Below are 22,795 nucleotides of genomic sequence, written 5' to 3'. Positions count from 1 at the left end.
CCATGTGTGAGCACGATTGTACAACGTATTTTTACGACAATATCCGTCTTTGTTACACGAAGATGATTAACTCAAATTGATACAAGACTCCGTTGTAATCCATTATAAAAAATTTTAAACTTTTATTTTTTTTGGCAACTTACGTTGGATTATTATCTTGTTTTATGAAAATGATTAATTTGAATTGATATCAAAGTTCATTATAAATTTTTTTGGATTCTTTTCCCAACACATGTTGGACAAAGGGTACCATAATTGTTATTTATGAAAAAATGCAACTAAATAAAGTGGTGATCCTAAAAATTGATATTCGTATATTTAACATCCAAACAGAACATAGAGTGCTGTTTCCGTAATAATTGAGAAAAAAAATAGTTGTTTAAATGGACTCGATCATACACACTTGCTCCTGATGAGTGATGATTCATCAATTACTCAATAATACTGCTATTTCTTGAGGCCTACGATTTTCTAGATTTTTTTTATTAAAATAATATGGATTTATAGGTAGGTGATGGAGAGAAAATAATTAATATATATTATGGGTAGAATTTATATTTTTAAAATAATTATATAAAAATTTGGAAATTATCTTTCTTTGCCACAAAGTTACATGGATGAAAACATAAAGTGATATCACAAAAACTCATGTGAGATGGTCTCACGGGTCAATTTTGTGAAATAGATATTCATATAGATCATCAGTGAAAAAATATTACTTTTTATGTCAAATATATTAATTTTTATTGTAAATATAGACATGATTGATATGTTTTACGAATAAAGATCCATAAGATCATCTTACGAAAGATCTATTCAAGTAGTATTTACTCACAAAAAATGGAAAAAGAAGTTAGTTTTCTAGACAAGATCAAGAACATATGTATCATGCAAAATGATTTATGTGCCTACCTTTTTATTTGACTCACTGTGTAAATCATTTGCAATAATTCAAGACATATCATACATGTATAGGGTTTTAAAAAAAAAAAATAAAATGTGGTAAATTTTTTTTTTACCAAACTATAAAAAAGTGGGAAAACTTCAAAAATTTTAATGTAAATCCGAGGAATTGTTCCTCTGATCTTATTATAATATTTTAAAAAAAAAACAATTGGCCATAGTTTGGCCATTAATTTTTTTTTTTCGAAAATAAAATCATCTATACAGTATATGTGTTATTTTTTTAAAATTAATATTTCACACTTCTCGATCTTCTCATAATTTGCGTTAATTTTTTTTAAAAAAAAATCTAAGAAACCATCTTATTCTTGCAATTAATATTTTTTTATTTTTTTAAAAAAATTCATTACTAGTACCCTTAAAATGATTGTTATCACAAGCTACCGTGGTACATAAGTTACATTTATGTAATATAATAAACAAACATTATGCATTAAAATTATTTTTATTTCATACAATTATAGAAAAAAATAATGTGTCCGTATAAAATGGTTTTATTGCATTAATCCAATACTAACTAACTTCTAATTAAATTGATGAAATCTTATTTAAAATTATAATTATACTCTCATTATATAAATTTATTGATAATTTTTAAATTTTCCTAAAAGGGTAATTTGAATTTATTTTAAAATAGTACTTAATAATTTAATATAAAAAAACGGTGTGATTTTCGTGCATAATTTAATTTAATTGGGTGTACAGGATTTGTGCGTGTAAAACCAATGTTTCGTTCACATGGTTTGTCGAGTTGTACTCCAATTAATGTTGTAGCCTTACACGTTTCACCTTCTTAATTAATACATTTATTTATTATTTATTATATATGTTTTCTTTCTTCTCAAGTTTACGTTGTAATTAAAGCAATAATAGATTAATTAAGGAATAATAAAATACAAAAACCTGCATATAAATTTCGTTGATCGTTTCAAAAATCGTGTTTCATTTCTGACCAAGTCAAATCTAATGCCTTTATTTATCCCACTATGCCCGATTCTTATCTTTGATCAGCTAACTTTTTTCTTTTTGTTTTACAAAATTTGTCGAAACAATGAAATCCCATTACGCTTAATTTGCCGCATAAGGAAATTTTGATCGAACAATTTGCCTAAAAAGTAGTTAAATAATGTATCAATTTCTGTAGACACAATTCAACAAAAACCATAAGATTTTCGTCTTTTATTTTACTTATTTCATCTATATAACAAAATTTATGTGAGACGGTCTCAGGAGTCGTATTTTGTGAGACAAATATCTTATTTGGGTCATCCATAAAAAAATATTACTTTTTATGCTAAGAGTATTATTTTTTATTATGAATATCGATAGGGTTAACTCGTCTCACAGATAAAGATTCGTAAGACCGTCTCACAAAAGACCTAATCCATCTATATTATTATCTAATAATTATCTAATAGCATAATATTTTTTATTTTTTTTTGTGAAAACTAATTTTTTCTTTCAACTTTACCCCATTATTTCAGCAACTTTTAAAAAACTAATTTTTTGATTTTTCTACGATCTTCGGTTTTCTCAAGAAAATTTAAATTTATCATGAAATTATAATACATTGGGTGGTATTAATTAGAAATAGTTTTGCATTTCCAAGAAAGATGTGAAATGTACGCATATTGATTAAGACCCGTTGTGCGTAGGATATTATATAGCAATAAATTTACATTGACCCACATGCCAAAAAGAGGTTGGACGTGGGGCGAGGCTGACCCGGACCAGCATCCCAGGCCAAAACATGTGTCGGGGCAGTCTGGGTCTTTACATGTCCAGATCCATAGCAATTTGTATCGACTGACTGATTACCTTCTTCTTTGAACACAAATGCTTATATTTTTATTCAATGCTTAAAAACATATTATTACATAAATGAAATATTACACTCCTTAGATTATGCTTGAGGTAACATCTTACAAGTGATTTATTACATAAAACTTATTATATATTAAAATACACTTTATATTATCAAAACAAAGCAAAGCAGATCAAAAGGATGGGACTGAAAAATGAACTCTAGATATATGCATCATTGACTAAAGCTAATTGCTCCAATTCTCTCCGCTTCCTCGGGAGATTCTGACCTTGGCAATGTGTGAAATTTTGCTGCTCCATTTCTCTCCAGTTTTCTCGATCTGTTCCTGAAGTAGAGCACAGTTTTTAATACTCAGTTTTGATAGCGGTGTGATTTTGAGAAGCAGATGCTGAGGCAATGTTCTTAGGTTGCCGCAACGATCAAGTTTCAAACACTTGAGGCAAGGCATGACCTTAACATTTTCATCAAAGCTTCCTCCATTCAGGATGTCCCATTCTTCCCAACTTTCCAATTTAGAAATCTTAAGTTTCTTTAGCTTCGGAAATGAGGTTCCTTGCAGCCTGGCTCCACCATTAAATGTGCTGTTACCATCGACAGGAAGTCCCAAGAACTCGGGCCCGATAAACTTGAGGTTTTGCATGCCCTCAATGTAGAGTATAACCAGTGATGGGAGTCTCCCCAGTGGAGGCAAGTTTGTACAGTTTAGGCAGTCTTGCAAGGAAAGTTCTCTCATATTGGATAAGTTCATGATCCAGGTAGGAAATTTAGTGCCTCCATATGAACTTATCTGCAAAACCTGAAGATTTGTGTGCACTCGAAGAGCTTCTATCACCTCATCTTTTCTACTACAAGGTTGAGTTATAGGGCTAAAATCCAAGTGCAAACCAGAAAGGTGTGTTTTTTCATGCATCTCAGCCTTCCTGGCTTCTTCTGCATCATCTGCATAGCCTAGCCCTTCGACTTTGAGGTGCCCTCGAAGTTTGTTGAGTCTGTTCAAGTCTGCTATTCGGCATGCTACCTCTTCAACGTTGTTTTCTCGACTGATAATTATGAATTTGCTTAGTGTTTGGAGAGAGTTTAGGTTACCGATTCCTTTGGGCAATGCCTTGAGGCTGTTGGTCTTATCGATTATAAGATGCCTCAGGTTTACTAATTTCCGGATTCTTTGAGGTAGTTTCTTGAGATGGTCACATGAGCTGAGATTTAATGTTTGCAAATTATACAACTCACCAAGGATTTCGGGGAGTTCCCATAAGGGATTGTTGGATAAGTTGAGGTACTTCAAGCTCATCAGTTTGCCTAGTTCTTTAGGTAGTTCTCCAAGCCTATTTCGGCTTAAATCTAACGCTTTGACTCTTGATAAACGACGAAACAAATCAGGCTCAACTGTATCAATTTGGCTTAAGATAGGCGGAGAATCATAGAAACACTGAACCCAAAAAGAGTGCAGTTTTTCTACATTTGGGATAGAGTTCGGAAAATGAGCATCTTCTGAACGTATCAATGTCAGATGACGAACACTTCTCGGGGACGACTCCATTTTCCGTACTAAATCACCGTTGACTTCAATCAAAGAGCATTCGTTCTTGGTAAGGTATTGTGCAAAATCATGCACCATATCATGAATCTTGAACCTCAAAATTGTGGTACCATCCTTATCTTTCTCCAACTCCTGGAAAAATGACCTCATCGCCAGATTCTGCAAGTATTTTTGACCTGTTGCTTCTATTTCCTCAAACTCAGTTGATTTGATATACCCTTGTGCCATCCAAAGCTTGATTAGATTATCAGCATCGATTTTTTGATCTTTTGGAAAGTAAGCACAAAACGAGAAGCATTGTTTCAATGGTGAAGGCAAGTCATAATAGCTCAACATAAAAGGTGGAAGAAGCTCTTTTTCTGCTTCCTCCAATGTCCAAAACTCACTGGACAAAATTTCTTGCCAATCTTGCAGTGAATTTTTGAATCTCATTAAACCACCAATAGTCTTAAGAACTAGGGGCAAGCCTTTACATTTACGAGCTAGTGCCCTTCCAACATCTTCCAACTCTACACATTGCTCCTTGCGTCTCTCGGAAAATGCAATTTCACTAAAAAGAAACCACGAGTCCTCCTCTGACAACTCTCCCAACATAAGCTCGTAGCTGCTTCCCATTGTTTTCGCAACCATTTGAAGTCTGGTCGTCACTAAAATCATACTACCAGCCGCACCCGCCCGGAGAGAATTAAAAATTTGCTCCCATTTTCGACACTCCCCGGTCCACACATCATCCAACACAAGCAAATACCTCTGCCCTGCTATATGATTCCTAACTTGGCAAAGCACGGTTTCAAGTTCAAATACATACGGTGCCTTCCCTTCGATATTTTCCACGATGGCTTTCGCAACCCGCATCTCATCAAAAGGCTCGGAAACACACACCCATATTCTCCTATCAAAATGCTCAAACACAGCACTAGAACTGTAAACTAGTTGAGCAAGTGCTGTCTTTCCCATCCCACCTAAGCCAACAATTGAAGTCACATTTAAAGTCTTATTTTTATTTTTATCAGACAACATTTTCCTAACAAGAGTATCCTTATCGACATCTCTACCTCGAATATCTGATTCTACAACGTAAGACCCCGCTTTAAGCCTATCGAGACCGTCGCTACCCTCGAGAGGATTCAACTTATATCTATCTTTATCCACAGCTATAAGGCCGAGTCTCTGGTTGATTTCCTTAATCTTAAGAGCTATATCTCTACGTAAGGCCACTCTTCTCACACCAAAACAAGGTAGCGTGACGAAAGAACACACCTTTTTATAAATAGGGGACGGAGATTCTTCAGCTTCCAGGTCATTCTTTGACTTATTGATTGCGGTAAACCATTCGAACATAACATCATCGGCATCATAGGACACATCCTTGAGGTCATCAAGCCAAACTTTAACCGTTTCTTCTTTCACTTGTCGTTTCTCTGCATCAAGCAGCAATGCTTGAAGGGACTTGAATGTTCTGGTCAGGTTATCGACATCTTTTTTGACATGGGATACTAATCTTATTTCTTCGCGAATCATTTCTTCCAGGATTGCTTCTACTCGGGTAAGGATCACAGTGATGATGGGTTCAGACATTGTTGAAAATTGGTGAAACTGAAACTGGTTCAAGATTATGCAAAAAGCTTGGAATAAGGGGAAAGAAAAGTTAGATCGTCGCTGGATTATAGAGATGGAGGAAGACTTCCATTTACGCGTTACAAGAAAGACTTGATAAAGGAGACTTTCATCAACGCGTTGATTTGATGCGGCTGCTTTTAAAAATATCTTTTTGAATTATGGAGCTCCACGTTAAAATCAATCCAGGTTGTCTTTCCTTGCGTTGTCTGTCCACTGAAGACAAAGTAGAAATTTTCATCTAGTTGCAGATTAATATAGAAAAATGATAGCTCAATAACGGGTTTTTTTAAAAAAAATTCAAAAATAATGTAAAAAAAATATTTTCAAAACTACGGCAAACCGTGTTTACGGAGCGTGGACGGTGCTCACGTCCGTGCTTCGTAAGCACGGACGCTGGTCCGTAATCGACGGAATATTTTAGCGACGTAATATATATTCAAACCGTCGCTAAAATTAACTTAGCGACGGTTTCTGAAAATTGAATCAGCGACGGTTTTTATCGTCGCGCATTTTAGCCATGGTTTGTAAATCGTCGCTGTAATTGAATCAGCACTGCGCATGATTGTATCAACAGCGTGCACATATACGCCGCGGTTAATCTTGAACTTTCAACGGCTTGCAACTTTGGAGCGTGCAATGTACGCTGCGGAAAGAGAATTTGCGCACTGCAAAAAGTCATTTTTGTTGTAGTGAAGATAGAGAAAAAAACTGACAATAAGTTTATCAAAAAATCAATTTTTCATGGCTTATCGAGCAAAAGAGGCTGCACATGTGATGATGTCCAATCTTGAAATAATCGTGGAACCAAAATTGGTGCTTTCCTGGGACTGTGGAGATGTCGTAAGACTGAGATATCTCAATTGAATGTTGTTCATTTTCCTCAACATCATTTTGTGGTCGAATGTCATGTACAAGATGCTGCGGACCAACATTAAGCAAATTTGTAAAACTGTGTATATTTGACCAAGACGGAGTCTGAAAATCCTGCTAACCAAACAAAACAAAGTCATCCATCCCTGAATCAGTCCGCGCTTCGTAAGCACGGACGCTGGTCCACGTAACCGACGGAATATTTTAGCGACGTAATATATATCAAAACCACTTAGTAAACACGAACGCTGGTCCACGTAAACGACGGAATATGTCAGCCATCCTTGTTTTTTTCTCTATCTTCACTGTAACAAAAATGACTTTTCGTAGCGCAGGAAATTTTCTTTCCGCAGCGTACATTGCACGCTACAAAGTTACAAGCCGTTGAAAGTTCAAGATTATCCGCGGCGTACATGTGTACGTTGTTGATACAATTATGCGCAGTAAAAACCGTCGCTTGATTCAATTACAACGACGATTTGTAAACCGTCGCTAAAATGATCACTGATTGAAACCGTCGCTAAGTTAATTTTAGCAAAAGTTTTGATATATATTTCGTCCCTAAAATATTATGTCGCTTATGTGGACCAGCGTCCGTGCTTACGAAGCGCGGATTGCTTGGAGTTTTGAAAATGTTTTTTTTTTAACATTATTTTTGATTTTTTTAAATTACATTATTTTGAAAAAAAAACCCCTCAATAACCTAAATTTTTTTTAAAAAAATTGAGCCTTGAGAATTAAAATATCAATATTATAATTTATTTGTATTATTAAATTTTGTATGGAGAATTCCTGAAGGAATTTTATTTTTGTGAAGTTTCATTATATTAATGTTACATTCTGAATTATGTCAAACAATTTATTATTTTTCACATTTGCTTTCATATCTGTATAATTTATGAATCAGATGAAATTAATACTAAAATTATACATGTGACACATTCATATCTGCATATATTGATTTACAAATGCCTTTCAATTTCTAAATTATATAATTTATATTTATAATATATAGAATTTATTTTTTTTGTTAGATATATCTAATAATCATTGTCACTAATTTTGGATAGCAAAAGGAGAAAAGAACAAAGAGAGTTAAAATTAGCTCATATATTTATAAATATTTTAATATAAACAATAAAATACTTATGGAAGAAGTAATTGATTAATGATTTGACCAACTTGGAACCAGAAAATAAAAACAAAAATAATGTTGTGTGTGTGTATATATATAAAGCAGAAAAAAAGAAAAATAAAAAGGAATCATTTTTATTTGACACCCGATGCATGTTGGCATTGAGACCAAAATTTTAACCATTCATTCTTCAAAAATAATAATAATAATAATAATAATAATGAAAATAATAATAATAATAATAATAATAATAATAATAATAATAATAATAATAATAATAATAATAAACCATTCAAAGTTAAGTTTTTTCAAATTCTATCATATTCAATCATGATAGACAACGTCATCGTCGAAAACCAGCTTGTTGTATTGATTTAATTTTATAGAAAAAAAGTTCCCAAAAAAAAAAAGACAGGCTTTAAAACGAAATATAAATTTGGTATAACTCAAACTAAAATAATTTCGTTCGACTTAAGGGTCATAATTATAATTTCATAAAAACTTTTATGAGACTATTTTATAAGTTAATTTTGTGAAACAAATCTCCTCTATCTGACCTGGTTCATGAGAAAAATATTGTTTTATATCAAAATTATTGTTTTTTTTAAATATAAATCGAGTCAACACAGTCATATGATATATACTTATATAATAAATCCCTATTTAACTCCCACAACTGGATAAGCATATGAAAGGCGAATTTGTCAAATTTTTGAGTTGAAATTTTTCTGCATAACAATTACATTCAAAGTTTTCCGAAGGTCGACTTCCTATAAACTAGGCACTTGATTAAATGTTTATATCTATCGGTAAATTAATCAAAAATCCTCAAAAACAAATTATCCTCGTGTAAGAAAAATATCTTTGAACTCCTTGAATCTATTTTCCATTTCTTAAATGAAAATTAATATAAAATATTAAAAATATGATACTAATTTATAATATCCAAGTACTAAATGTTTCAAATTTAGTATTAATATATATTTTTTAGTACTCAAACATATATAGTAAATATTGTTATTAATGATACATCTTATTTGTTTTTTCGTATGAAAATTAGTGCAAAATATTGAAAATATGATAATGATATAAGATAATGTCTTTTCGGATGAAAACCGGTACAAAACATTGAAAATACAGTAATGATATATGATATTTGATCACTAAATTTTTTAGATTTGCTACAAAAGATAAGAGTTTAGTATAAAATTATAAAATTATTCCAATTTTATTAATATCATCATTTTCTACACATGTTTAGATACTCAAAAACAATATATCAACAACATATATGAAATAGTTTATACTCACTCATATATATTAGTATTATGTTTTCAATGTTTTATACTGATTTTTATACGAAAAAATAACTGTGTCATTAATATTAATATTTGTCATTCATGTTTAGATACTCAAAAATTCAAATATTGAAACCAGATATGAAATAATTGGTACTCAAATATCATATATTAATACCATATTTTTAATGTTTTGTATCGATTTTCATTCGAAAACACATGTTAGCTTAGAAAGTGCAAAAAAATTTTGTTATGGATCAAAGAACGTAAACACAATTCAGTCATGTGAGAAAAAATATTAGTCTTTTTATTTAAAAAACATTCGTGTCTCACGGGTCTATCGGCCCCGTTTCATATTCGAGGTCGGATGGGTCCAAAGAATATTTAACCGGGGTGGGACGGGTAATAGGTCAAAATTTTCTTCATGGGACAGGTTTTGAGTTTAGCCAAACCCACCTCATACCCACCCCATTGACATCTCTAACGACGATACTTTCTGCTGCTCGCTCTCCGACCTACTATCTCTACGTCTCATCTCAATATTTTCACATACGGCGCCAAGTGATACTCACTATAAATATAAGGTTTGATTCCAATAGATGATATTATTTCGAATTCAGATCTAGAATTTACTCTAAGCCTGAAATCACGAAGGAGACCGTTAGAAGGAGACCACGAGGGTGTCTTGTCGTAGCCCTTCAAACGCTCAAGTCAGGTACTGATAATAGAATGAGATAAGGGCTATTAGTACTGCTGAAAGCTAATATAATGAATGAATGAATTGAACACTCAAATTTGATATTTATAAGAGCGTACATAAAATTCATTACGGGCAACTTACCTCGGTGAAAAATGGGCCGAATATCCAAAGTCTTGTTTGGACCTAATATCGAGGAGCTCATTCATGGAATATAAAGAGGAAACAATCAACGACGGGTTCTGTTTTTGAAACTCTCTCTCGCCTTTGTGTGTTCACATCATCCATCTATTATATTAACACCAAAAAAAATCTAATCAAATTTTCTTGCCAACTAACACATATTATTGTTTTATACTGTTTTTATTTTATGTTTACGCGCAAATTTAATCAAATAAAAACTAAAAATATCATATCTGATGATATCAGATTATATATTGTTGAAATTATATTTATATTTGTGAAAATCAAATGAAGAATTTAAAGTTATAAAATAAATTTGTTTAAAGCCTAATACAATTTTAGAATGATGTAAGCAAATTTTTTCATTATTAAATTAAATAATGTTGTGACTGTTTATGTTGTGAGTTCTTACGAAAATACATGGTACAATGCTAATTTTTATCATTTTCTAATAATTGATTGATGTGAGAAGAATAATAAAATATACTTTTGAAGAAGGCGATGATGGAATTTAATGAAGTCAATTTCATGTGTGGATGACAGATTCTTAATTTTTCATCATATTTATTTATTTACTTTATAATATCTTTCTTATAACTAAAAATAAGATTTTGTGATGACAATAATGCTTTATTTATGTTTGTTTGGTTGGCACTTTGAAATACTAAAAAAAACTGAAGAGATGTGTGCCCATCAAATTCTTCCACGAATGGTTATTTTTCACAATATAGTTTTTATAAAAACTACACATCGTCTTCCGATAAGTTGACACATTATCGATGCTCACATAAGTATGCACGGTAAAGTGCAACATATCAAAACCATATATATAGACACACACATACACAATTGTAACGGGATGGTTGTTGCCTTTAAAACTAATTTTCGATGAGTTGGAAATGAATTGTTATAATCATCTCGAAAGACTAAATAAACTGTAAAAAAAACTATATAAAGTGATATCACATGGAAGTGTTCACTATCTCTGGCACATCCTTAGTCTAAATGGAGGACATAAACATCAAAGACCCATGTATTTTTTTATAAATATAAGGTTTGAGTGTTTAATTCATTCATTCACTATATTGTTTTTCATCAGCACTCTTAGCTGTTCTCTGCTTTTATCTCCAGTCTCTGACTTGAGGGTCGGAGGGGCTACGCTAGGTCACCCTTCCGGTCCTCTTCTAACGGTCTTATTCGTGATTTCAGGCTTATGACAATTTCAAAGTCTGTGTTTGGACTGATAACATTTGTTGGAATCGGACCCTAAATTTCTAGTGAGTATAGTAAAAGAATAAAAAAGTATTGTTAAAATATATATTATTTTTTTTTATAATTATCGTAGTAGTGGCCGATTCACATATTCCATATATATATATATATATATATATATATATATATATATATATAAAGAAAAAAAAACAAACAAGGGGCTCCATAGAATACCACCCGCCAGTCCGCACCACAGGTTTCCAAAAATCGTGTGCAAGTTGGACAACGCCCTCTTCATAATGAATTTTCCACGTGGGTTTTATTTTTAAATGCATTATTTAATTATATAAATCAATACACATTTAAATATTTATTTAATACCAAGCAAGCTGATTTGACTTTTCTCCCGAGAATGGGGCTGTCGGCAGGTAAAACCGTAAATTAGTGTTGTTATCATTTCTTTATTCACACGTGTAATATTTATTATTATTAGTATTACATTTTAATTGTAAACATATATATATATATTTTGAACATAATATCTATTTATTGGAGAATCGAAAGTTCTTTAATTAAAAAATAATAAAAAATCATTAATTTCAAGAAGCTGCTGGAAAGAAAAGTCAGCATTCCTCTCGCCCAAAACCGCGTTCAATTTCATCCCCGTCTTTTGTTAGCCATTATATTTTGCGATTGTGGCATAAAATATCAACTTCAGGCAGTGTTAATATTAATAATAATAAAAAAAAACTCCGTTCAAAAATCTTAATGAAAAATGTTGGTGTCAGAAGAGGTGCATATCCAAAACTATTCGTAGGTTGTCACATAGTATGCTGCAAAAATAGACGGAACTAGAGAAGGGTAAAATAAAAGTCGATATTAGAGTTTGAATTTTATATATATATATATAAGATAAATTTACTCAACACACGACGATGATGGAAAATGACAATCATCTTCCGATAAATGACTTTTTTTAATAAGATCACTCCAATTTACAAAACCAGACAGACAAAATATGTTTTTCGAACTTTCAGATATGAAAAATGAAATTGTTATGCAACAATATATATATTGGACGATATTGGACGAAAGTAAATGTATTTTCTAATTTTTTGTGGTCTAAAAAATTACAGAGTTCCGACATATGAAGGCACTCGGGGGGTGTTTCTTGCTCTACTTTATTCAACGTAATTCTTTCATGTAAATAGACTTCTCCTGATATTGAGTTCTATGTACAAGTTTCCAAAGGTTGCACTTTGATGGGACCTTTTTGTAATTAGTTGTGAATGCGATTGAATCTAATGTGATCATCTTTAGATCAACGAATCACCACTCAAGGCATCCTCTATATTAGATTCGAATTTGGCAGACCAGATAGCATCCTTCTCGATGGTGCACTTGTCTTCGTATACATTTGATCGCTCTAGATTGATATCCGATCCAACCATTCGCCATCCAATGGTCACGATCACGAACCATAACACCCCTTCGATCATACACGTCAGATCACTATCCCATGGCTCCCAATCGCATCCTCGTCACACGTCTATTGGCGCCATATCACTCGTCACACGTCCACATACTTCATTTTTGTTTAAGGAAAAACAATGGGTTAAATGCACAATATCAATTATATCGTTTATTTTTCGACCATACTATTTATAGGAAAAAGCCTATTTTTATATATTTATCAATTTTCCATTTCGGTTTTCTATATTGTCAGTTTTAATCTGTTATACAAATTTTTTTAATACGTGACATCAATATGACGTTGATGTGATGTTGACGTATTGACATGTACACTACCGCATCAACACTCTCAATTAAAGATGTTTAAAATTACCAAAAAAAATAAATGAATTTGATTAAAATCACAGAAAATACAGTTTTTTTCCTTGTAAAGTACATGTTGGGAAAAGAATCGTAGGGCTGGAAAATATTTGTTATCGTAGGTACAAATATCAAAGCACTTGAAAAACATGTGTGCCAAACCCAATAATTCGATACCCTCCAAACAAAGCGTCTCTAAAAAAAAATAAACAAATCAGAATATAAAAACTCGTGTTTCTTACATCCATTTACTTCTTATTTTTCTTTCCTTGGGTCCCACCACTTCCTTATCTTTCTCTTTGCTTCGTCTCAAAAGGCAATTATCACGTGCTAAATCCCCCGTTAATACGTTCGCTCTAGAAAAATTATTATCACCTCGACAGTTTTTGTATCACACCTCACGATAGTTGATCCGATTTCAGAGCTCTAGATTTTGATTATTTTTAGCTATTATTAATTACCAGAAATGCGGATTCATCTCGCCTCCCCAACTCTTTTGGCCAATTAGTTTGAGTTTTATGTATTTCAGTTTAGGTTCAAGAAAAGGAAAGTGTGTGCAAGAATATAGATTGAAAAATTCGTGGCTGAAATTTGAAGATCTGGGCTGAACAAATCGAGGGCTGTTTTCGATAGGTGGATATGTCGGGATTACAGCAGTTCTCAGACGGACGGAGGCCCGGAAAGGTGCCGGAAAGGTCGAGTTTTATGCATACTTGCAACCTTTTGAGTCGGTATATCAAGAAGAAAGGTAGCCTCAGAGATTTCAATCTTGAGATTGATGGGAAAATCGAAAGCCTCGAATCTATAAGTAAGATTTCTATGTTTTATTCTCCTCGTGTAATTTTTTCCTTTCATATCTGCTATTTCTGTTTTAGACTTTAGAACTGTTAAATCTGAGTCCTATATTATATATATTGAGATTTGTGAGGGAATTAATAATAAGATCTGCAGCCGGCAGGATATGAAAGACTTTAAATGCTTGTATTAACTTTGCAAATTTTCTACTTTCGAGTTATGATTCTGAATATGTTACCTTTTTCGCTCATTTTTTAGTTTTACAAGTCATTTTTATACTTGTTAATCGACAGTGAAATCCGGATCTGCTCATGCCGCATCAGCTTCTTCAACTGTTAATTTACTGACCAATATGGATAAACCAGTACGACCTTCCACGGATTCGTTCCCTCGTCCCGCCAGGCCTGATTGCTCCGTCAATTTGCTCGAAGATACACCAGAGAAATACACCAAAAGGTTCATTTTTCCTACTGGGTGAATCAAGAATCTCCCTTTAGCACCCATAATCTTCCAACTTAGCTTTTTATAATCTGTGGTCGTCAATCATCAACAGAGTGATATTTTTTCATTATTATTTCCAGCAAAGAGGCAAAAAAGATTGAACCCGAGACTGCTCAGCTGACCATATTTTATGGCGGCCGGGTCCTGGTATTCGATAGTTGTCCAGCGGACAAAGCAAAAGAGCTAGTAAAATTTGCCAGCAAAGGCAGCCCCCGCATCTCCGGTGGCCTTGTGTCGAACATCTTGCATCAAAACCCAAGCCCCAGCGCTGTAGCGGCTACAACACCTTTCTCACGAGACGGACTTCCACCAGTACCCAGTTTCCAAACCACGGCTGGCTTCATATCGTCGAACAGCTGTAAGGACAAAACAAGATCAGAAGTTATTGGTCACCAAAAAGCTGGTGGCATCTCGTCCAACACCTCTAAGGACGTACCGAACACGGGGAGTGGCGACATGGGGTTGAGCTCTGGAACCGTTGTGTGCATTTCTCCGCAGCCTGAAATTAATGGATCTGGTAATCAAACTACAGGACTACTTGGTTAATATTAGTTTTTTCGAAAAAAAAAGATCATAAAGCTTGCTAAAAGATACAAGTCTAAAACAGAATGTGGTTTTTGTGTAATCAGATTTGCCAATTGCTAGGAGGTCTTCAGTTCATCGGTTCCTTGAGAAGAGGAAAGAAAGGTATCCCTCCCTCTGATGTATTTTAACTTTGTTGAGATGCTTAATTTATTGGTATAAACACAAAGCATATCAATCAATATCTGAAAGAGATGAGTTGCTTTGAATAAGGTTTTGAGTTCGAAAATCGGTGTGCAAGTCTCGAGCCTATCTAGATCGATTCCAAACAGGTTGTCCGTGGTTCGATTTGGCTCCAGGACGAGGACCTATGGTAGAAACAAACCGATTTCGTTAGCATGAAGCCTTGTAAAGGGTAGAAACTGGGAAAATTAATGGACCTTTTTGTGCTGTAGATTTCATTAATGACTGTTTTTGTTAGTGAATTATGGGAATAAAATTAATTTTCTAAATTTTTGTTTTTGATTCTTGACATTGGTGGAACAGAGCTTCTGCGAGAGGGCCATACCCAGATCAAGAACATGCAGCCTCTTCTTCATCCAAAGGAGATGAACTCCTGGACCTCAAATTATAGCCTTTATTTGGCGTTCGAGTATGGATTGTTATATATTGTTATCTGGTAATTAATCATCATTTGATCGTGTACTCTTGATCACAACTACCAGTTAGGGTTTACGTTCGCTTATTTTATTATTAGTGAGTCTCATGTGAGACCGTCTCACGAATCTTAATCTGTGAGACGGTCAACCCTACCGATATTCACAATAAAAAGTAATACTTTTTCATGGATGACCTAAATAAGAGATCCGTCTCATAAATACGTCCCATGAGACCATCTCATACGAGTTTTTGTCATTATTGTTCTGTTTAGGTTTGAGGGATATTATTATTATTATTATTTTAATTTATAATATCGATTTATGAAATTAATTTTTTTAAAAGAAAGTTGATGAAATTATTACTCTTAACTTAATATTAATTGAACGGATTCAATTTTTGTTTTTTTGTGGAAAGAAAATGTGGATGTTCGTTTCTCTTTTAAATGTAAACACTAGAGTCGTTGGGGTTAATTCATCACAGGGTCAAAATTTTATTGATGTTGAGTAAATTTAACAAAAATCCAAAATATTGATATTACATCATATAAACATATTTGAGACATAATTTAAAAATCGCTTATTGTCAAGAAAATCTTAATATTTTACTTCATAAAATTTGAGAAATGGTAAATGATAGTGTGGGTGTAAGACAAATCAAGCTTAGCCAATGAGTTTTTCGAGTCGATTCTGTAAATATTTGGTTTATATTCAAAACTTATTGAATTCGAACCGAACCCAATTGCAAAATATTATGTTCGATAGTTACCAAATGTTTGTGAGCTTTAATATTTTTATTGATATAATATAAATATATATTTGGAATCTTTATTTCGAGTAGTTCTCAAACATGTTCGAATATTTCGAATCGTGATTCGAATTGAATATGAGCAAAACATATTAAAATTTTAATGTTTCCACTCGAACTCGAATATATCTAAGTAGGAGCTGGGCTGAAGACCTCTAAACTTAAAATTATAAGATGTGAACACCGATGATGTAACATAGAAATATTGTGCATCTAATATGTGAGTCACCTCATCGGTGCTCAAGTTTGTACAATGAGTATGAAATATATCAAAATTGTATATGTATACATACCCGCAACACCTAAAAATTATTAATACACATAATATAATTTTTTTTATAAAAATTATTAATATTTGAACAATTTTATAACTTTTATGAAATTATTCTACATTCATAGATAGCTTGAATCATATATTCATATCCGAGAATAATTTGAACAATTATATAAAAAAAACTATGATATCAATTATAAAATGTATTAATTCAAATAAAAAACAAACACCATTAATTTTAAATTTTTTTATATAATAATAGCATTCTAAGTAATAATAGTAGTAATTAAAATATTAATTACGGTTATAACTATTTTTATGTTATCACGACATTAAAAATGAAATAAAATTCTTTAATTAGATCGAGTTCCTAAACCCGGTCCTTAGTTAAAAGAATAAATCACTCATGAGACGGTCTTACAAATATTTTTTAATAAGACGATCAACTTAATTTTTATTTATCATGATTTTTCATTATTCGAATTAGATTAGATATTCGTGTCACAAAATTAATTGATGAGTAAGTTTTGGTGTAATTAGTAATACCTAACGGAGAATGAATCTCGCTTCTTACCGCGTGACGTCGGGACGGGTAAAATCTCGTGCTATAAATATGCAAAACTCCACTTACATTTCCCCTTTTTAAGTGTCGCCTCTAATTTTCTGCTTTTTTTTCTTTCCTATTTTTTTTTTTTCGTTTTTCTTTGTCGTTCGAGGCATTTACCCCTTTTCCTCCCCACAAACCCTACCCATCCTCGAGCCCTTGAGAAAATTGTATAATCGATTGTTTCGCAACCATTTCATTTGAAATCTGACAGAGATGCAGAATCAAAGGCTGAAGCAGCAACAGCAACAGGCTTTGATGCAGCAAGTTCTCCTTCAACAGCAGTCTCTGTATCACCCTGGTCTCTTAGCTGCTCCTCAGGTTTTTCCGAGACTCGGATTTGTTATAGTTTCTTAGTCGGAGTGAGTCTATGACTCTTTGTTTTTTGTGATCGCGATAATTTTCGTTCTCTCTCTCTTTTGGTACGCTTTTGAGATTAGTCCGGTGCTATTAATTGTTCAGTCCTTTCTGCAAATTTTAGCGAGTAGGAGTTGTGCGACTATGTTCCGTTTTCGAAGGTCCATTCATACTGTTTACTTTCTGTGTGTTTGGGGCTTCCCACATCTCCTCTAGTTTGTCGAGTTGCAATCGAGTTCTCGTTTGGCTGCTTGCTTTCAGTATGCAGATAATGTTTTATCAAGAGGGTTCACGAAGTGTCCCGTCTTTTTATCTCGCGAAGAGTCATTTTGTCATGGAAGGTTTTGGTTTTCACCTAAATGAATTCTTTGTCGTTCCTTCTTTGCTTATCTATCTTTAGTGAAAAAGTCCTTGAGCAGCTTTTATTGTATGAAGCCATTTTGGTTATTTTCTGAGAAATCCAATTGGTGACTGTTAATATTGGATTGTTCATTGTATACGCCATGTTTTAGTCGATTTTACTTTTGTTCGGACATATTAGTGCTGCATCAGAGATTCAGAGTATCCCCATTTCACTACAGTAGACTTGTAGAGTTATACGGCCTGAACTGTGTTGTATTCTCTACCTTTATTAGAACTTAGAAGCTTGCAGTGAAAGTGTTTTTTCATTGTTAAGTCCAACGGAATTAGATTTTAAATAATATAACATGACAGCCTGAAGTGTATATTGTAAATACTTATTTTTCCCTTCCAGTAGGGGCATTCCAACATGTACATTATGTATATTCTTTTCCAGTTTTTCCCCTTGGGTTGGATGGTGGATTTGGCGGCACCCTTATTAAGATTTTTTTTCCTTTATCTTTATTTCTTTTTTTCCCCATTTATTCAATTTTGCAGATTGAACCAATCCCAAGTGGAAATTTGCCTCCTGGGTTTGATCCAAGTACTTGCCGCAGTGTGTGAGTGTTGTTAAGATATATTTTTCAGTTTTTGTTTCTGCGGAATGCTTAGTCAATGTTAATTTTTTTAGTCCTCAGTTTTTTGGTATTTTATGAGTCTTGAGTATTTGAAGAAATGTAAGGTTTAATTATGACTTTGAATCTTTGTAGTTTTTTATTCGTTTATTGACTTATTCTTTGTTAATGCCTGGAAGAGATTCTCATAAATCCATCTATTTTTCTTTGTTTTGCTTTATTTTCTTTTTTTACTTCTAGGTTTTTTATTTCTTGAGAAAATGCAGGTATGTTGGAAATATCCACACACAGGTTACTGAGCCGCTTCTTCAAGAAGTTTTTGCTAGTACTGGTCCTGTTGAAGGTTGTAAGCTGATCAGAAAAGACAAGGTACAATTGTTGTATGGTATTCTCTCTCCTGCTAATATTGTCGCACGTACCGATATGGAATTTTTGCTCTTAAGATGACGTTGATGTTCGTCTTCTTTTTTGCTTTGTTCAGTCGTCCTATGGATTTATTCATTACTTTGATCGTAGATCTGCTGCAATTGCAATAATGAACCTCAACGGAAGGCATCTGTAAGTCAGAATCATTAAATATGTGACTTTATATTCTCCTGTAATTTAGAATAAAATCATTTTCTTCATTTCAGTTTTGGGCAGCCTATCAAAGTTAACTGGGCTTATGCTAGTGGCCAGAGGGAGGACACATCAGGTGGGTCTACCAATTAATGCACTATGCTTGTGATGTTTAACTAGTTTAGTGTAAAATCAATTTCTAGTAATTTTTGTCTCATGCCAACAATATCATTTGTTTAGGCCATTACAACATTTTTGTTGGCGATCTTAGCCCAGAGGTTACAGATGCCATGTTGTTCGCATGCTTTTCCGTTTACCCAAGTTGTTCGTAAGAATCCTCTCTTGACCACACTCCTGTATATACGCAAGTGATTTAAATTTTTTTGGGTTCCTTACAAAATCGGTGTACCTTAGTAATTATATTTTCTCATTTTTTCTTTGTATGCATAGAAGTAGTCATTTAGGTGTTGCCACATATTGGATATGTGATTTAGTTTTAGTTGATTTTGATTACAATGTTGGTCTTAGTGATGCAAGGGTTATGTGGGATCAAAAAACGGGGCGTTCCAGGGGGTTTGGATTTGTGTCTTTCCGCAATCAGCTGGTATGTATTCATCGCTTGAATCTGAATTGTGTTTTTAATCAGAACATCCTTTAGATTAATTAAATCCTTTTATTTTCATTCAGGAGGCCCAAGGCGCAATTAATGATCTAACTGGTGAGAATAGTTTGATTTCGTTTCTCTTAATGATTTGGTTCAAGTGATTTACTAGGTGCTCCTCTATGTGACATCTCAGGAAAATGGCTCGGCAGTCGGCAGATACGTTGCAACTGGGCTACAAAAGGTGCTGGTACCAGTGATGACAAGCAGAGTTCCGATGCAAAAAGTGTTGTGGAGTTGACAAATGGCTCCTCAGGTTAGTGGTTGGTTTGACGAAGAATGGTTGTTATTGTCATCTAAATGAAGATCTTATCGTCCACAGCATGCCAAGACTTTTGCTATTCGTGGTTATTGTGATTTTCCTTTTTGGTTTCATATGAATTTAGTATCATCATTTGCTTTTACAGACGATGTCAAAGAGCTTGCTAGTAGTGAGGCTCCTGAGAATAATCCTCAGTATACAACTGTATACGTTGGCAATCTTGCCCCGGAGGTAAGAAGCTCTTCAACGCCTCACATTCTCCCCCTACCATTCATACATTTAACTTTGAAACAATAAAACATAAATAGGTTTCTGTGGGTGCTTATCTATTTTTCCTCAGTAGTGTGTGTGGACTGTGGGTTTTGGTTCTGGAATATTTGGACCAAGTGGAAAACGGAAGTGGTAAACAGTGTTTCTTTACTTAAAAGTTCATTAAAATATTAAATCTAGTTATTTTCCTATCACTTGTTAGACAATATGCAATACCTCAGTGGTGCACTATAAATCATAGAAGTTACTTGGATATCAAAGTGAACCTTTTCTATTCTTTATAATGTTTAGCAACCATAATTTTTTTGTAGTCTATACTTAAATGTTCTTTTGTAGTTTATACTCCATGCAAAAACATACTATACTTTTATTCTGCCAGGTGACCCAGGTTGACCTTCATCGCCATTTCCATGCCCTTGGTGCTGGATCAATTGAGGAAGTTCGAGTCCAGCGTGATAAGGGATTTGGTTTTGTGAGGTATAGCACCCATGCAGAAGCCGCTATGGCTATTTCAATTGGAAATACTCAGTCATTTCTCTGTGGGAAGCAAATTAAGGTCTGTTTTACATTTTTGTTTTCGACCAGCTTATTTAATTCGAACAAAAACATGTACAGCTGAAAATCTTATGCATCTCATTACTGATGAGACACGGTTCAGGCTTTCATGGTGTAGTGAATTGCATTAGTGAGCCAATACAAGATGATGCACAATGATTTTTGGCAGTCACATCAACAAAATTAATTACCACATAAATGAAGAGCATCTTTGCAAGAGTTACATTATGAAAAATCCTAGTTCTCTTTTTCCCCCTAAATCTTGAAAAAATTCAGAGTAAATACTTCAGTAAACTGCATTTAAAGTTGAAATAACTTATTTCCTCAAAGAAATCTGTACTTCCATCCTTCTCCTTTGTTTGGGCCTGTTTTCCCTTATTTTTTTGTCCAATCATTTTATTTTCAAAGTTTAAAGACTGAACCAAAGGTGTTGAGCATTTCCAAAGGAAGTACACACACAAATAGACGCAGATATGTGTTTCTCAATTTTATCACTCTTAAGTGTGTGATGGGTGTCTGTCTATGATTCTATTTTCAACCTTGACCTTAATATTCTTAAGTTCTGTTCAATGCTTTTCCAGTGCTCGTGGGGTAACAAACCAACTCCACCTGGAACAAGCTCAAACCCACTCCCACCACCTGCCCCTGCACTCCTACCAGGCCTTTCTGCAGCGGATTTTCTAGCTTATGAACGACAACTTGCTATGAGCAAGATGGGCGGCGTTCATGCCCTCATGCACCCCCAAGGCCAACACCCTCTGAAACAAGCGTCAATGGGTATGGGTGCTGGTGCGAGCCAAGCCATTTACGATGGGGGTTTTGGGAACGTGGCTGCTGCACAGCAGCTTATGTACTACCAGTAATTTATCAAGATTTGATATTTGGACATACACACTGTGTGCCTCCGCATGTTAGAGTTTCTAACTTTTTAGGATGTTTTGTTATATATTTGTTTTGGGGTGGATTCCCAACGCCAGACGTATGTATGCTTGTTTCATGTATTTGTATACTTTGATGTATGCTTTTCTGCTTTCGTGTGGGAATGATTAGTGTCTTCTTTGAGGAATATCATGGCTTCATTTTTTCCCCTTTGCGAATGATAGCAATGATAGCTTAATTTTATCATCTGTTTGACTTTTCAGATGTCCCGTGTAAGTAACAGTGTAGGAATGACTAGTGTCTTCTTTGAGGGATACGATGACTCCTTTTATTTTTGTGGCGTATGATACATGTTAGTATCATCTATTTGCTTTTTTCACTCCACTCGTGATTTCTACAAAAAATGGTTCTCCTAACCTATTATGTCTGTCACTGGGATTCCTTTGATTCTTCCAATAATAATGTGTTGGTTTTGTTCAGTCTGGAACTGCAATGACCACGTTTTTTTTCTTTTCTTATGGATAGCTACTTCAGCGGTGCTTGAATATTTGGAATGGATATGAAATTTGTTTCACAGTTGCTACTCGTTGGTTATGGTACCACTTTAATTTGAAAAACGTAACCTTTATTGAATTAATGTGAATCTTTGATATTTTTAGGCTGTGTTTGGTAAGATGGATTGGATTTTCCAATACCATAACTTGTTTTATTGCATTTTATGTAATGATTACTTATCTTATCTGTCAATTAAATCATTTAATTTAAAATTGTGACATTATTTTCATTTCTGTTTTTATTTCGTATACATTAATTATTGAAAAAAATAAAATTATATCAAATTTAATCAATTACATAAATGTATTATTATTTATTAAATATTATTCTATGTCCTACTCAACATTTAAATAATTATAATATATTTTATCTTATACAATTTCGTCTA

The 22,795-nt window shown here is 33.5% G+C and overlaps 3 protein-coding genes across 4 annotated transcripts; 2 read left to right on the top strand and 1 right to left on the bottom strand.

Annotated features, from left to right (window-relative positions):
• Positions 1 to 2,752: 2,752 nt before the first annotated feature.
• On the bottom strand, positions 2,753 to 6,071 carry LOC140829183 (disease resistance protein RGA2-like). The gene has a single exon (XM_073192208.1). The coding sequence runs from the start codon at positions 5,904 to 5,906 to the stop codon at positions 3,015 to 3,017; it is 2,892 nt and encodes a 963-aa protein (XP_073048309.1). The 5' UTR covers positions 5,907 to 6,071; the 3' UTR covers positions 2,753 to 3,014.
• Positions 6,072 to 13,476: 7,405 nt separating this feature from the next.
• LOC140829182 (jasmonate ZIM domain-containing protein 1-like) lies at positions 13,477 to 15,843 on the top strand. 2 transcript variants are annotated; one of them, XM_073192207.1, is made up of 5 exons: positions 13,477 to 13,984; positions 14,265 to 14,427; positions 14,553 to 14,989; positions 15,102 to 15,159; positions 15,268 to 15,640. In XM_073192207.1, the coding sequence occupies exons 1-5, from the start codon at positions 13,816 to 13,818 to the stop codon at positions 15,272 to 15,274; spliced, it is 834 nt and encodes a 277-aa protein (XP_073048308.1). In that variant the 5' UTR covers positions 13,477 to 13,815; the 3' UTR covers positions 15,275 to 15,640. The 2 variants fall into 2 exon arrangements, with proteins under 2 accessions (XP_073048308.1, XP_073048307.1); XM_073192206.1 differs by having other exon boundaries at positions 13,479 to 13,984; positions 15,541 to 15,843.
• A 1,525-nt stretch (positions 15,844 to 17,368) lies between these two features.
• On the top strand, positions 17,369 to 22,096 carry LOC140829181 (oligouridylate-binding protein 1B-like). The gene is made up of 12 exons (XM_073192205.1): positions 17,369 to 17,657; positions 18,591 to 18,652; positions 18,934 to 19,036; positions 19,149 to 19,225; positions 19,300 to 19,361; positions 19,466 to 19,553; positions 19,754 to 19,829; positions 19,913 to 19,943; positions 20,023 to 20,142; positions 20,294 to 20,379; positions 20,798 to 20,974; positions 21,555 to 22,096. The coding sequence occupies exons 1-12, from the start codon at positions 17,553 to 17,555 to the stop codon at positions 21,834 to 21,836; spliced, it is 1,269 nt and encodes a 422-aa protein (XP_073048306.1). The 5' UTR covers positions 17,369 to 17,552; the 3' UTR covers positions 21,837 to 22,096.
• Positions 22,097 to 22,795: the final 699 nt, after the last annotated feature.

Source organism: Primulina eburnea, chromosome 4 (genome assembly GCF_022965805.1).
Source record: "Primulina eburnea isolate SZY01 chromosome 4, ASM2296580v1, whole genome shotgun sequence".
Taxonomy (NCBI): domain Eukaryota; kingdom Viridiplantae; phylum Streptophyta; class Magnoliopsida; order Lamiales; family Gesneriaceae; genus Primulina; species Primulina eburnea.
The sequence above is the reverse complement of the archived record's forward strand: the minus strand, read 5'-3'. Positions and strand labels throughout refer to the sequence as shown.

Coding starts and splice junctions, on each gene's coding strand:
- LOC140829183 (XM_073192208.1), bottom strand. CDS start 5,906: ATGTCTGAACCCATCATCACTGTGATCCTTACCCGAGTAGAAGCAATC.
- LOC140829182 (XM_073192206.1), top strand. CDS start 13,816: ATGTCGGGATTACAGCAGTTCTCAGACGGACGGAGGCCCGGAAAGGTG. Junction 13,985..14,264: donor CGAAAGCCTCGAATCTATAA/GTAAGATTTCTA, acceptor GTTAATCGACAG/TGAAATCCGGATCTGCTCAT. Junction 14,428..14,552: donor CCAGAGAAATACACCAAAAG/GTTCATTTTTCC, acceptor TATTATTTCCAG/CAAAGAGGCAAAAAAGATTG.
- LOC140829181 (XM_073192205.1), top strand. CDS start 17,553: ATGCAGAATCAAAGGCTGAAGCAGCAACAGCAACAGGCTTTGATGCAG. Junction 17,658..18,590: donor GTCTCTTAGCTGCTCCTCAG/GTTTTTCCGAGA, acceptor TCAATTTTGCAG/ATTGAACCAATCCCAAGTGG. Junction 20,380..20,797: donor TTGGCAATCTTGCCCCGGAG/GTAAGAAGCTCT, acceptor TTATTCTGCCAG/GTGACCCAGGTTGACCTTCA.